General features: G+C 42.4%; 1 protein-coding gene across 1 annotated transcript in view; it reads right to left on the bottom strand.

Moving 5' to 3' along the window:
* Positions 1-14,951, bottom strand: part of LOC146797873 (caM kinase-like vesicle-associated protein) — a 592,979-nt gene that overhangs the window by 251,364 nt on the left and 326,664 nt on the right. The window contains exon 2 of the mRNA XM_085625076.1: positions 5,359-5,467. Within this exon, the coding sequence (XP_085481202.1) occupies positions 5,359-5,453 (95 nt within the window). The 5' untranslated portion in view covers positions 5,454-5,467. The remainder of the gene's footprint in view (positions 1-5,358; positions 5,468-14,951) is intronic.

Raw genomic sequence — 14,951 nt, 5'->3', positions numbered from 1 at the left:
CTCAGGAACATACATTGGTGTAATTACCCCGGAGTACTAGTGGGAATTCACGCTGCATCGTGGCCATTATCTTTTGTGCACTTTGATTCATACACAAAGTATGGTAACCACTTTTATTATTTTCTTGTTGTTCTTGCTTTTACTGCTTTTCAGAAATAACAATGGTTGTGGCAATTGGTGCATGTGACAGCGGTGACCACTTTATTTGTTTTCTGGGATTGTTTCCGGGTTTCTTATTATTTTTTGTGTGGAGGAATAATTAACTTTTGGTAGGAGCTAGTAATATAATGGCAGGTATTTTACCACCTCCTTCCTTTTTATTAGCACCGGGAGAGCCATCAACGGATTAGGAAACATGGGAAGGTGTGTTTTTAGCTTATGTGCAGGTTTTGGAAGGGGAAGCCTGTGAACCAGAGAGGAAAGTTTCCCTATTAAAGCATTCTTTGGGTGGCATTGGTTTAAAAGAATTTAGGAATCTGCCTAAATTGGTAAATCCTGGGAATGTTGATGTGTATCAATATGCATCCAAACAGTTATCGCTAAGCTATAGTTAGAAAAGAAATGTGGTTATGGAAAGTTTCATATTTTATTCTAGAAAACAGCAGCCTGAGGAGTCAATTGATAGTAATGTGTCCTCGCTCAGGTGTCTGGCTGTAACTTGTGATTTCAAGCATATTACATATGATCAAGTCTTAAGAGACCAAATACTTATGCGAACCAATAACAAAACAATACAGGGTGGATTGTGAGCTACTGCAGATATGTCGTTAAACACTGCCATTGAAATAGCTAAAGCTATGGAACATTCTGAAAAGTTTGTACATGAGATAAGAGGGTGTGAGAAGAGTGAAGTACACATTGTTGCAAAAGAGGGAGATAAAGTTGAGAAAACTATTAATCAGAAAAATGAGGTAACACAAAAGTCTATATGCCAGACTAAGTGACAAAGACCTGAAAAGAAGAGGTGTGGCGCCGCGGCCAGGGCGACTGACTCCGGAATCTGGGGATCGCGATTTGATCCCTGGCGCCGGCGGCAGATTAGCCCAGCACCATGTGACTCTGGGCAATAGCTTGCTTAATCTTCCCAACGGCCCCCAGTGCCTAGAGACTCTTACGGGTGCTTGTTTGCGCTTACAAATGTGAATTATTATAAGGGGATAACATTTTTTATTTGGTGGTGGTTTCCATTTGGGGAAATTCGAAAATGTGTCCTGCTTTAGAGAAAAATTGTTCCAAATGCAACAAAAAGGGTCATTTTGCAAAGGTGTGCAGATCAGCTCACCGGAGAGTGAATGTTATACAAAGCCAGGAGGAATGAGAGTTGGGTTTGGAATACAGTGATCAAGAGGTAAACACAATTTCGAACAATAATGATGAATGGGGTGTAACAACATTTCCCTCTTGCATTGTTAGCATTGATGTTAAAGTACAACTGTGTTGGTGGATTCCTGCGCCTGGTATAGTGCAATTGCACATAACATTGTCAAGGCGAAATGGCGCAACAGAATCCTGTTGCCGCCTGATGCTTCTTCAGGTGGTTATACAGGTGGCAAGATTCAATTAGTGGGCTGTTTTTGTGCAAATATGGAGTTTGCTGGTCGCAAAATATTTGTGAAGGTTTGTTGCAAGGGATGGTCAGTCATTATTGGGGTGGCCACATCAGAAAGAACTTGGGATCAAGCTGGATCCAAGGGCAGACCCTCCTGTCTATGCTTTAGGGATCTCTTCGGACGTTACAGGTAATGGGAAATCTAGTGATGAGGTGGAATTCATACAGTTTCCTGAGCTCTTTTGCCAATGAATTGTGAATGTATAAGGGGTTCACACATCATATTAAGCTACAGGACAAAGTCATTGCGGCTCACTATTGAGTAAGGAATGTTCCTTTGTCGTACAGATGTAAACTGAAGGAAATGTTACAGGATATGTGTAAGAAGAAAATTATTGAGCCTTCTTAATTTTCTCTGTGGGTTTCTCTGGTTATTTCTGTTAAATCCAATAGGGAACTCTGCCTCTGCATTGATCTACGCAGTCTCAATCATGCTAATTGCATTGATGCTCATCCTCTTCCTAATCTAGATGAGATGGTACCTACGTTGGCTGGGGCACAAGTGTTTTCATGTCTTAATTTAGACAGTGCATATTATCAGGTGTTGTTGCATGAAGAATCTAAAAACTTGACTGCATTCATCACTCCTGAGGGTTTGTTTCGGTTCTGCAGAAGGCCTTTTGATTTAGCAAGCGCTGCTTCGGTGTTCCAAAGGTTAATGAAAGAAACCCTGCATGATCTTACTGGGGCAATGGCCATCCAGGATGAAATATTGGTATCTGGAAAAAAATGCAGAAGAACAGCTCGTAATCTAGAAAATGTTTTGGCTGCTTTAACATCCAAGGGGTTGACTTTACGCTCAGATAAATGTATATTTAGGAAAAAAGAGGTAGAATATTTAGGACATTGTAACAGTGGAACTGGTATTAAACCAAAGAATAGTAATGTAGAAAACTTTAGAAAGGCTCGAGAACCTACATATATGAAACAGTTGGTGGCCCTTCTGGGATTAACAGAGATCTATACAAAATGTATCCCAAATTATGCTGCTGTTGTGGATCCTCTTAGGTGTTTACTGAAAAAAAATGCTGAATTTGAAAGGACCAAGATTATGTCCACCTTTTTTGAAACCTTAAAAACCTAATGTGAATGTACCTTGCTTTAAAACTTTTGCAATTGGAAAGCATTGCAGTATAATGGTTGATGCTGACAATTGCGGCGTAGGTGGAGGGCTGATGCATAGGGAACATGGACATGAATGGATTGTAGCATATGCGTCTAGAGCATTGCGTGAAGCAGAGAAAAATTACTCTGTGATTGAAAGGGAGCTACTAGCTTGTGTGTGGGGCACTGACCATTTAGGTCCTTTTTGTGGGGTACAACGTTCACTATTAAAACTGATCACAAACATCTTGTGCACATATTAGCACCTGGTGGTTGTCATACCATGTCTGCTAGATTAGCCAGATTAGCTGCAAAGTTACAACATTTTCAGTACAAGATAGAATACGTCCTTGGAAAAAACAATGTACGCACGCATTGCATGTCCAGATTACCTTTACCTATTGAAGGCCATGATAAGTGTGAGGCAGTTGATTGTGGCGTGGCGTTCACTTTGGAGGACATTAATTTACTTGGTTCGGAATTTCCAGTTGTGGAGGCGAACAGCTGGCATGAAGAAATGGGGAAAGACAGTGAATTTATCAAGGTGAAACAATTTGTTTTGGAGGGTTGGCCTGAGGAGAGGAAAACTGCCCGTGAATTAATGACATTTTTTTAAGGTACGTGAAGAACTGGCAGTGGAAAATAATATTATTTTACAGGATGACAATTTTTTTCCCCCTTTTAGTTTAAGGAGAGCTGTTGTTGATATTGCTCATGAGGGGCATTTTGGTATTTCAGCTTCAAGAAGACGTATTAAAGTTAACTTTTGGTGGCCGGGCATTGACTCTTTTGTGGAACATCAAGTAAGATTTTGTGATAAATGTGCTAATAGTGACAAATCAGCCAAAGCCTTATATTCTGATCCCCAACCTGTAGAGTTGCCCATAGCACCAAGGCGCACGTTAGGGTTAGATATCATTGGTCCATTTGCTGTCTCACCTAGACACGAGACTTTTGGTATTATTCTGATAGATTACTTTTCTAAATGGCCACAGATCAAGATGGTGAGGGACCTGAATTCTGAAGTGGTCATAGAGTTTTTGGATGAGATATTCTGTAGAGAGGGCATTCCCCCAGGAACTCGTGCCTGACAATGGGCCCCAGTTTGTCACTAAGCAGATGGAGAAGTATTTGCAAAAATGTGATGTAATGCAAAAGAGAATTGCTGTCTTCAACCCAGAGGCCAATGGCCAAGTGGCAAGGTTCAGTCGTGTGGTTAAAGAAGCCATCCAATTGGCTGTAAAAGGCGTTTTGAGCTGGAAGAATGCTTTGCACTCTATGTCATTGACTTACAGAAACTTGCCTATTCTGTTACCTTGGCGAGTCCTTTTGAATTGTTAAGGGGGCGTAAACATAGCACTAATTTTGTCCCATGGTGGTTAAGAGACAAGAAATCATTGCTGAAGAAATTTGTGAGAAAAAGGAAGTGCATAAAAAGAAAATGTAAGAGGATCTCACGGAAAGAATGGGTGTGCCTTGGAAACATCTTGTGCAAATGGGTGACATGGTGAGATTAAGGAAAGGTGTAATAGTGGGTAAAGGATTCGCAAAATGCTTGGATCCTGTACGTGTGATTCAGGTCTTTAGGTACGCTGTAGGTGTTGAGGGTGGTACTGTATGGAATCTTAGCAGAGTTGTTATTTAGGAATGAAATTATGCCATCCGTGCTACAAATATGTTTTTTGATCTACCAGGAAATTATTGTTTTTGGGATTCAAGCTGTGTTGGATTTTTTCATGGTAATGTGAATTGTCCAGTGACAGTTCCAGGGATTTAAGATCAAGACGTCCTCCTGTAAAATTTAAAACATGTACTTGCATAAAACAAAAATGTAAAGGGAGAAGATGTGTTGTATACACGAGCACGGCATACTTATGTCGCGCTTATGCTCAGCAGCGCACCGCATGTTATTGCTTGAGGTAGACACGAGGGTGAACCGTAGTTCACTCTCGTGCCCACTTTCAGATAATGCGGTGGGGGGCTTGGCAATGTGGTGGCATGTGGGTGCTTTTTTTGGATAGTAGCAAGGGTTATATATTTGGTGGAAGATGACAGTTGTTATTCTGTAACACGACTTACCTCCACTAACATGTTCCTGCTAAATAAAAATGTAACCTTCTACAATTTCTGGAGCCATTTTTCATTGAAGATTACCAGCATTGCTACAAAAATGTCACCACTCAGTGCCAAACAATCAATGGATGAAGTTGGTTAACCCTTTACCGTATGCTGAGGTGGGTGGGTGGGAGGAAGGAAAATATTAATGACACTTCAACAAGCCAATGGATGTAGAGGGCTGAATCTTCATCAATACAATTTTTGAAAAACTTGAGGATGATGAGACTGCTCAAATTGTCCCAAGGCCTGACCTAAAGAGACGACTTGGAAAATAAATTTAAATTCACCCTCAAGCTGTTACATCGTAGCATTCCATAGCACCCCAAATTCAGCCGACCGTTTACCCTCTCCCAATTCTGTGTCCCAGAAGCCTCGAATGCACTTATTGTCTGCATGACACTTTCACTTAAACCTACGACTCACTGTACACCACCTTAAGTATTTCACATGGACTGTCAGAAGTGGGCCCCACCACGAACACACTGTGCCCATGTCGCCCTTTACAGAGATCAGCATCCTTCACTTACGATTTGATGATCTGTCCCAAGTCATAGCGGTCAGTCACCTCGGAGATTTGATTATAGTCCTTCTTGTCGCCGAGGGTCACACAGCCGAACGGCATGGCGGACGTCCAGTCTGAAAAGAAAAGGGATTCCAGGTTAGAGCTAAAATCTGCACACTGTTGTTTGATGGTTTCTGACTACTGACATACAAGCCTTGTCGCAGTGGTCCAGGGGCTTCAGAGATGACATTGTCAATTTGGATAAATGGGTTTTTCTAACACAGAGTGATCTATTACAACCACCATGAGCTTACAGTTTTAGAAATGGCATGCTGCTTTCACAGCAATTGAATACTTACCAAAACATTTCTCAATCAGCAAAAACAAAAAAGGAACTATTAGTTGCACTTTACACTTATTAATGTTATCCCCATTTTTATGTCATTATCCAGAGCACATTCCAAATATCTAAATTATTTTAACTTCAAAATTATACACAACGTTAAAAAATGACCAAGTTCATCAGTAGGGAGCAAGAATACCAGGGGCGCTGGTACAAGCAAGAAAAGTATCTAAATATTTAAATAATTTTAATTTCAAAATTAAGCAAAGCGTTAAAAAATGACCAAGTTCATCAGTAGGAAACAAGAATGCCAGGGGCGCTGGTGTAAGCAAGGAAAGTGTCTGTTGCTGAAGTAATATAATACAGCAATTATCAGGGTTCAATGGGCCCAGGGGCGTAGCTTCAGGGGGGTGTGTGGGGTGTTACACCAACCTAATAAATGTTTCTTTTTTATAAATAGTTGGGTACAGGAGCTTTCAGTTGGGTATGGTAAGGTGTCGCTCAGATTTCACCTGGGATTTTTAAATACTCACACAGACAAAAGCACACACACACTAGTCTCTGGTTTGAAGGTCTTAAAACACGGTTAATTTACAAAATATAGTGTTTTTTTAGTACCCCCTCACAATCAGCACATCTTTCCGTTTCCACTATCCCTTAAGCTCCCTCATACGCTGTTTCCTATATGATGATTAGCATGATATGCAAGCATGATTGTCGGAAAATCTGAAGCTCACAGGCCCCCAATTTTACTTAACAATTTACGCCATGTCTGGGGCACTGTGCCACTGCACCTGGTGCACCAATGGCAGCCATGCCCCTGATGTGCATGAGGATGTAAAAGAGAATTAAGAAATATAAACAAGATAGAAAATACGGTGTCTCATTCAAAAAAAGATTTATTGTGAAGTAAATGAGTGGCTCACTGAAGCATTTCAGATTTACCCAAACCGTCCTATGGAGTACGGGGCATATATATCAATACGTCACACAGCACAACAAGCCACCTTGCTATGTTACGTGACAAGGCAAAGGGCAGAAATGCTCCGTATTTAAAATAATACAGCGCATTCCTGCCTTATCCCCACTCTGCCGCACAATGTGCTGCCTAGCGTCAACGCAGGCACTCTTGCACCATGGTGCGTCGTAAGGAGGATTTTTCTAGTGCAGGAAGGGATACCAATCCTGAGGCATTTTTCTATTTCTATATGTGCTGCAGAATGCAGTACACATCAAAAGAGGAAACAACAAGAAAAAATAAACATATTTCTCTTTGTTACGTCTCACCTGGGGAGGTGTAGCAGTTTTGACGCATTCCCAGGTCTACCCCTTATGGTAAATCTGGGAATGCATCAAAATCCATGGGTTTTGCGTGGGAACACCCATTCTCCACCCGTAGAACGCCTCCCTGGGGCAGAGAAACGCAGTGCAGATATTTGCGCTGCGTTGAGTTAATCTGAATTTGTCAAGCCACTGCGTAGCTTGATAAATCACATTTAAGGGTTGTGTTACGCATGCACCCCGTTGCGGGGTGCAAACGCAATTCAACCGGTACATAAATATGGCCATAAATATTCCAAGATTTGCATAGTATAGATTGTATGTCACAATATGTAGGGTAATAATATTGACTTGCACAAATATCAACTCCACAGTATCGATTACCACTATATTGTCAATGTAGGTGTGTACAGGGAAGTATAGACTTACTATTCATCTTTTCATGTCTACACTACATGGCCATGTAGTTTTTGCTACTGTTGCAGGCCGACATTTCAACCTCAACGTTGTGACCTACCCACATAGTATTCAGTCTGCAGATGACTAGTTCCTTTCTAAAACACACCTAAACACATCATTGTGAATTTCATGTGCACATGAGCATCTCAATGGTGCCGTCAGCATTCTGTGATTTTCTCCGGAGCAAACCTTTGTAAGTATGGAGGCTGTGTGTATAATGGTACAGGACATGGCATAATGTCACAGCCTGCACTCAGTGGCCACTGTGAAGATCTGAAGAGTGATGCAATGACTTTGAGACATAAGCACCGAGGGTAGTTCATGGCCAAAGGCCACGACCTGCTCATAGAGCTTAATGACCATGGCAGAAGGCTAATACCCATGCACTGTGTTTTGGGGGACGATCAGCATCATCTTCACTGCCTCTTTCTTTGCTGCTGCAGCAGTCAAGATAAGTGCTATAATATTTGTGTTTCGGTTTATGTACTATTGTTGATTATTGCTGTTAATGAGAAATTGTCGAGAGCACGCTGCTACACCGGATCACACTCGTGTACTCTGGCGGCACCTGTAGCGCTGCGTGACAACATATTTATTTAAGCATTGAAAGGCCTTTTGGCCTTAAGATGATTGTTATTCCTCCCTGCAGGTTTGCGCAAGCTCCATCGCAGTGCGCATTAGTCGAGCGGCAGTCTGGGCCAGGCTGCACTCACTAGAAGGAGTGCAGTCTTCTTTCTTTTGCCAGTTTTGGCGGACAAGTTACATCATGCCAACTTCGAGTCTCCCAGAGCAGGCCCCTCCTACCACACCTTATATAACAGTAATAATACTGATTGGCACTTTTTAGGAATTTGCTCTCCCAATTGATGCTTGCAGATTGGTACCTATTGCTAGTATGGATCACACTCCTTTTGATATGGATGAGTATCAGGATTATTATGAGTTTGATCCAGCTAACTTATTCACTGATTCCCTGGTTGATTTACTGGACAATTCTGTCCAACAATCAGTAGATAAGGCACTAACTGAGGCTCTCCAACCTATTTCTCACCAGCTGAGGGAATACGCTCTTAGGCCTAGAGAGACAGCTGGTCCCTCTGGAGAGCCAAAAAGGTTATCGGCGAATGGGAGGCGACAGGTGCCCCAGGTCAGATTAGGAAAAGGGCACATAGTGAAACTATGGATAAATTGACAAAATCTTTCCAGAGGGACCATCAATATATTGCCACTGGCAATCATATGGAAGAACCTGTGCCTAAATCGATAGATAAACCTACTGACAGCTCACACTCTGATTCCTCACAGGATTCTGCTGGCTCCAACAAAGGGAAACGCAAGGCTAAGTCTGCAAAGGAGTCCACTATAGTCCAACTCTCCATACTTACGTTTGACCTGGATGACATTGTGCATTCCGTCCAGAGAGGAGGTGGATTATGTGCAGGCATGGCTGTGAAAATCTTTTGAAAAGGAGGTGCGTAACCGACTTGGAGATTAATCTTCTCATCTGGCTCTGCTTGGTAAAGTGGCGGAAACGCCAGAAGTGGATCCTAATATGCCCACTTTTATGAGCAAATTTGCAAGAGACCCTACATATCCTGGAAAGCATGTCATGTTCCTAGACATGTCTGGCCCCTTAACCAAAATTTTGGAACTGGCTTATCAAGCCAAGGAATCTGGAGAACCCGTCGATCCAGTCATGCTTGTAGGTTGGGTGCAACAAGTTATATGTCAGTTGGGCAGTGCCAACTGTGCCATTTCTTCAGAGCTTCGAATGTCCAATTTGATGAGGACTGATCCGAAATTAACAGAATTAGCATCCTTTTAAGCAGGCCCTGTGGCAGCGGCCCTCTTGTTTGGCAACCCTTTAGTCAGAGATATGGGACGGTTCATGAAAACCTTCACAGCTTTAGGCAAAGCCCATATATCTATGAAAAATGGTTTTCATCCTGGCCTTTTTGGTCGGGCCTGGCGCCAGAGGTGACTTTCTCCAGGCCGTTCCTCCAATTCAGGTCCCCAGAGAGAATTTCACCTACGAAGACGTGGAACTTAGACAGATGATGCCAGAAAAGGCACTTTCTTCCCTATTCACTATTGTGGAGGGAGAAGCAGATAGAGCTATGGAGGCGACCACAGAGGAGATCTCACCGATGGAGCTATTGCTAGCATTACAGGTAGACATTATTTCTGTTTTGCAAGTGATCTTGGGGGCAGAGTGAAACTGTTTCTTTTCAACTAAATGCTGTTGTCTCAAGATGCAAGATGCATGGATCATAGATACCATGCAAGGTTACAAACTGGAATTTTACACTCCTCTATTCTAAAAGCTCAAACCATGCCCTTTCAGTTTTTCTTCAGCAGAACAGAATTTTATAGATGCAGAAATTCAAAGTCTGTTGGGAAAAGGAGCTTTCTAGAACCTCAGGGATTTTGCCGTGACATCTTCCTCATGCAAAAGAAGGATGTGGGCTCTCGCTTAGTCTGATCTCCTTACTCTGTTATGGGTCAAAACGTTGTTGACTTGAGTTCCTTGACTTGACTTGTTCACTCATTATTTTTAATATGAGCAAAAGAACTATGTTATTGTGGCTTACTCATTGTTTGTACTTTAGCCACATGCTGGTCAATGCCTGAGTTCTGACAGTCTAAATGACTTCTTCTTTTGTTATATATTGTCCCACTTCTATGTTTCTGTTATGTTTTTCGATTCAATAAATTAATACATTGCACTGTGAATTCAAAACATAGAGAGCAATAATACTTTATTTGAGTTCTTGTAAGGGGCCACTGTTCCTGTAGATCGTTTGCATTACGTGGCAAAAACTTGGGCTATCAGAATATTGTGAGCAACAAATATCCCAATCAATCATAACATAGTGCTGCTAACAAAATGTGTCAATTCAAATATAGAACCCCATCATCAGTGACACAGGATATGTCTTTCAGACGTCCATGCTATTGAATATGCTGTGCCACGTTATGTCTCTTCAGTACACTGTTCTACATATTAATGTCCTTACTATAAGAAATACCAGCTTTTGTGCTTTTTTTAAAAATACAAGCTGCCAGAAAGAAAATTATTTGATTAAATGTTTTCATTAATACAATGTAAAATGACAAATAATACACTTTCATATCCTGTTAGGTGGTAAATGTGTTAAGGGCATGTTATCAGTAGTTCCATTTTCTAAAGCTATTGTTGGTAACTTAACATCCATAAAAATATTTCCTGTTTTATAAGACATAATTTGCCACACAATAAAAACACAGGTTAGTAATTGTAGCGTCTTTCCCAGCCCTTGAGCATGCAAATGAAATAAGCTACCTTGGAGCTGCAAATACTTCTTTATTGCTCAGCATACATTTACACTGCACATTATCTCACACTCAACATTAACCACACCCTAAGACCTCCCCACATATCATGTGTTTCCTCTCCATAGTCCGCCTAGAACCATGAGAGCCCTTGACTGCATAACATCAATATGCTACATCTCCACCTTTGTTAAATAAAAAATGGCAGACATCAATAAAAATTACATTATCTTGATTAGATGACGAAGCGCTCGCACTTGTCTGCGGGCTTGGGTGATCCGAGATGATCGAGGTTCACTCTAATCGGGCAACGACAACATAGGCTCTGGCGCTTGAGCCAGACCTGCTGGCTGGGTTGTCTCATGCATGGTTTCAGGACTCGAGAAGTAGCGCAGTAGGTGTTTAAAATGTGATGTGTCTCGAGTGATGGATTGTCCAGGACGATGTGCTGTCACCAAATGTCCCTTGCACACCACTACCAGTAGACGATCAGCAGCATAAGGAGTGTCTGTTTTTCTTTTTCATCTCAGCTTAACCAGAACCCAGTCTCCTTTGCCAAAGGCTGTCTCCTGGGAGTGCTGACGCCGATCTGCATACATTAAACTTTTTCTTTTCCGAGTCACGTCGGTGTCTCGTACCTTGTCATCATTACCTGCTTGATCGAGGGTCCAATGGGGTAGTTTTGTTCTGATGGCTCTCCCAAATAGCGAGGTGGCTGTGCTCTCACCAGTTGTGGATGGAGGGGTTGAGCAATAGGCCCGGAGGACCTCGCACAGAGCTTGGCTAAGGTCGAGTGCCTCCATGGACGCTTGTTGAATGACCCTCTTGAGTGTACCCATGAATCGTTGAACTACACCATAGGCCTGGGGCCAGAGGGGAGTACTCTTTTTGGTGTTTGACGTTGAGTCGGACAAGCAATTCTTTCAGTTTTTTGCTATTACAGGGTGGGCCGTTATCAGATTTGAGGATTTCGAGGATGCCCCACAGTGCAAAGATGTCATCAAGCCATTCAATGACTTTGTCATGGGTTGTGAAAGATAGGTCTTCCACTGAAGGAAAACATGAATATTAATCTATAACTTGGTTTCCATTTCCTAAAGGTGAAAAAAGTCAACTGCAACCCCTCTCGCAAGCATTGGCAAGGAGGTCAGACACTGTTGCTGGGTGCTGTGTCACCTTTGGGGACAAACAATTGCAAATGTTGCAGGCTTTCAGTTCCTTCTTGACTTGCTCATCTAGCTGAGGCAACCACACTTGATCTCTTAAGGATCTTTTGATGGCTACGATACCACAGTGTCCTTCATGGGCCATATCGATGGCCTGCTGTCTTAGGCTTCCCGATACGACAATTCTTTAGCCTCACAGATTTGCACCTTCTTGGGTGACTGCTAACTCATCCTGGAAATTTCTGAACTTTTGGAATTCAACATCATCAGCAAGGCGCTGTGTACTTTTCATCCAGGAGTGCGTGGTGATGAGTTCTTTGATCATGGTCATTTCTTTGTCTGCGTTGGTGGCAACAATGATTTGTTCCACAGACAGAGCGCTGGTGTCCTGGATCTCACAATAAAGTTGAGACAGGCTTCAGCTGTCTTGGATGTCGAACTTTGACAATGTAGCGGTACTCGTGAAAAGAAATTTGCTGGGTTTTGATTTTTCCCTGGTTTCTGCTGATATCATAGTCGTACTCTTGCAGTCTGCACCCCTTACCTCTTGATGAGAGGGAGCATCTTAGCCTTCGGAGTTCCAAAAATTGTAAGCAATGCCTGGTGGTCTGTGATGACAGTGAATCGTTTCCATAGAGAAATACATGAAAATGTTTGTAGGCCCACAACAGAGTCAGACTCTTCTCCTCCTGCTGAGAGTAGGCACATTGTGCTTCAGACAGGCATTGATTGGCACAGGCCACAATATGTCTCTAAGCATTCGTGTGACCATTGTGTTGAGTAAGGATTGCCACTAGCCCCATTGGGTTTGCATCAACCGTTATGGCGGTATGTAACATGTAGCCAAGTAGGCCATTTCAGTTGCACTCGTGATCGCATGTTTAATGTCTTTGAAACTCTGGTCACATTCTGGAAACCACTAAAATGGTACATTTCGCTTTGTCAAGTCTCTCAGTGGGGCACTGACTGTAGCAAAGTTGCGAATGTATCTTGAGTAAAAGCTGGCCATGCCTAGAATGGATCGCAGTATGGTAACATCTTGAAAGGGGGCAAGTGTATGACAGTGCTTGCACCTTGTCTGTGTCTAGAGTCATTCCCCCACCAGAGAATATGTGCCCAAAAAACATGAGTTTGGTTTTGTGAAACTCACTTTTCACAGCGGTCAGAGTGAAACCTGCATCTGCAACTAACTGGCACCCTTCGTTGAGTGCTTTGTCGTGCTCTTCTTGTGTTCTCCCAAAAAATAGTATGTCATCACTGTAATTGAAAGAATAAGTAATAGGTTGAATTACTTGCCAAATAACGTCCTGAAAAATCTCTGCAGCTAAAGATACTCCAAAATTCTGTCTTTTCTATCCAAACAAACCAGCATGAGACAAAAAGGTAGTAATGTACCTCCAGTTCTCCTCCAGCTGGAGTTGATGGTATCCTTTGTTAAGGTCAATATGGGAAAATGCTTTGCCGCAGTTCGATTGCATGATCATGTCCTCAATGTGTGGACCAAGGTGTCTCTTCCTCTTAATGGCTTTGTTGGCCTCGCGCATATCAACACACATACGTACTGCTCCACTACTGTCCTTTTTTGGTACTACTACTATGGGTGAAATCAATGGTGTGGGACCTTTGGAACGTTCAACGATGCCATGCTTTAAAAGCACTTCCAACTCTTTCTGTACAGCTTCTTGTAAATGGAAAGAAACTCTACAGTGTCATTGAGCTACAGGACAAATGTTTTCATAGATGTGAAACTGTATTTTATTTTCTTGAGTTTTCCCAGGCCATGAAACAATGATGGGAACCGGCTTGTGATCCTAGACTGAGCACAGAGGTTGTAGTTGAGGGGTATCAACCCCATGTCAGCACCGGTGGCAAAACTTAGCAAACATGCACTCAACAAAGTCCCCTGTAGAACATGAATGATGGCTTTTTGTGTCTCATTGTCACTGTGAACGATCCTTGGCTTTGTAGTGGCTCAGACGCGGCCCAAGTATATACCTTTGTGCCTGATGGAGTAAGGCTAGGCACAGGGGATAGGCCGTTACATTTCTCCACTGACATGATGTTTATCAACGCACTATTGTCTATCATAAAAGTTATGGGGTCATCGTTCACTTTCAATGTGATTTTGGGACAGGGTTCAAAGGAAGTTTGTCATTTTATTTGATAAGTTGTCTTTGAGCTGTGATTTACTTTACAGGTGGGTAATCCCACATGTGCACGCTGTTTTTTGGTACATATTATTAATGTACACCCATCTTCTTTGCTTATACTTGACAGTGACGTAGAAGAACCTTTGTACAATGAGTTACAGATTATTGATATTGCCAGGTTTCTACTTGTCGTAGCTGATGTTGGTTTTGTGGGTGTGGCCAGAGTGCTTTTGTAATGTTCTTTTTTTTTTTCTCCAAATTTTATTTATGATTTTGGCAATCACAAAAAAACAAAAATAAAAAGAGGCAATGCTTAACAATGATTAAAAGCAAGGTAAAACAACAATTATTCATTGCATCAATACTGGGGCTTGCATCCCTCTACTTCAAAAGGAAAAGTGACCACAATTACAATATTACACTAATATCATTAGTAAAATCAGCATTGTAGAGCATAGCCATTCAGTCCCAATCCTCTATTTGATTTCAGCGCCAATCAAGCCATGAATGTGGTATCTACAGGAGCATCATTATACAACAGCCAGTCAAGCAATAGAGTCATGAGAACCAGCGGCAGCCTCATCCCCACCTCGTGAAAGAAGATACCCCCGCATGGGGTCCCAAATATCTCTTGGCTGGGAGGCCCTTGGCAACGTTTCGGCATAGACCACCATTTGCTCCAGACAATACAACATGTCTGCCAGCCAGTTCTTAAATTTTGGGGCGCGGCCCCTTCCCCATCTACACGCTACCCGTCGTTTAGCCAGCAGCAAGGAGAGAGCGAGGAATTTACGATACGCCACTGGTATCCGGGTGACGTACCCCAAAAGAGCTATTAGCGGGTCCCTCTCCAATGCACTTCCCACCATCTGCTCGAGGGCGTCGAAAACTTGCCCCCAAAACTCCC

Source organism: Triturus cristatus, chromosome 9, assembly GCF_964204655.1.
Source record: "Triturus cristatus chromosome 9, aTriCri1.1, whole genome shotgun sequence".
NCBI classification, from domain to species: domain Eukaryota; kingdom Metazoa; phylum Chordata; class Amphibia; order Caudata; family Salamandridae; genus Triturus; species Triturus cristatus.
This window is presented reverse-complemented; position numbering and strand designations above follow the sequence as displayed.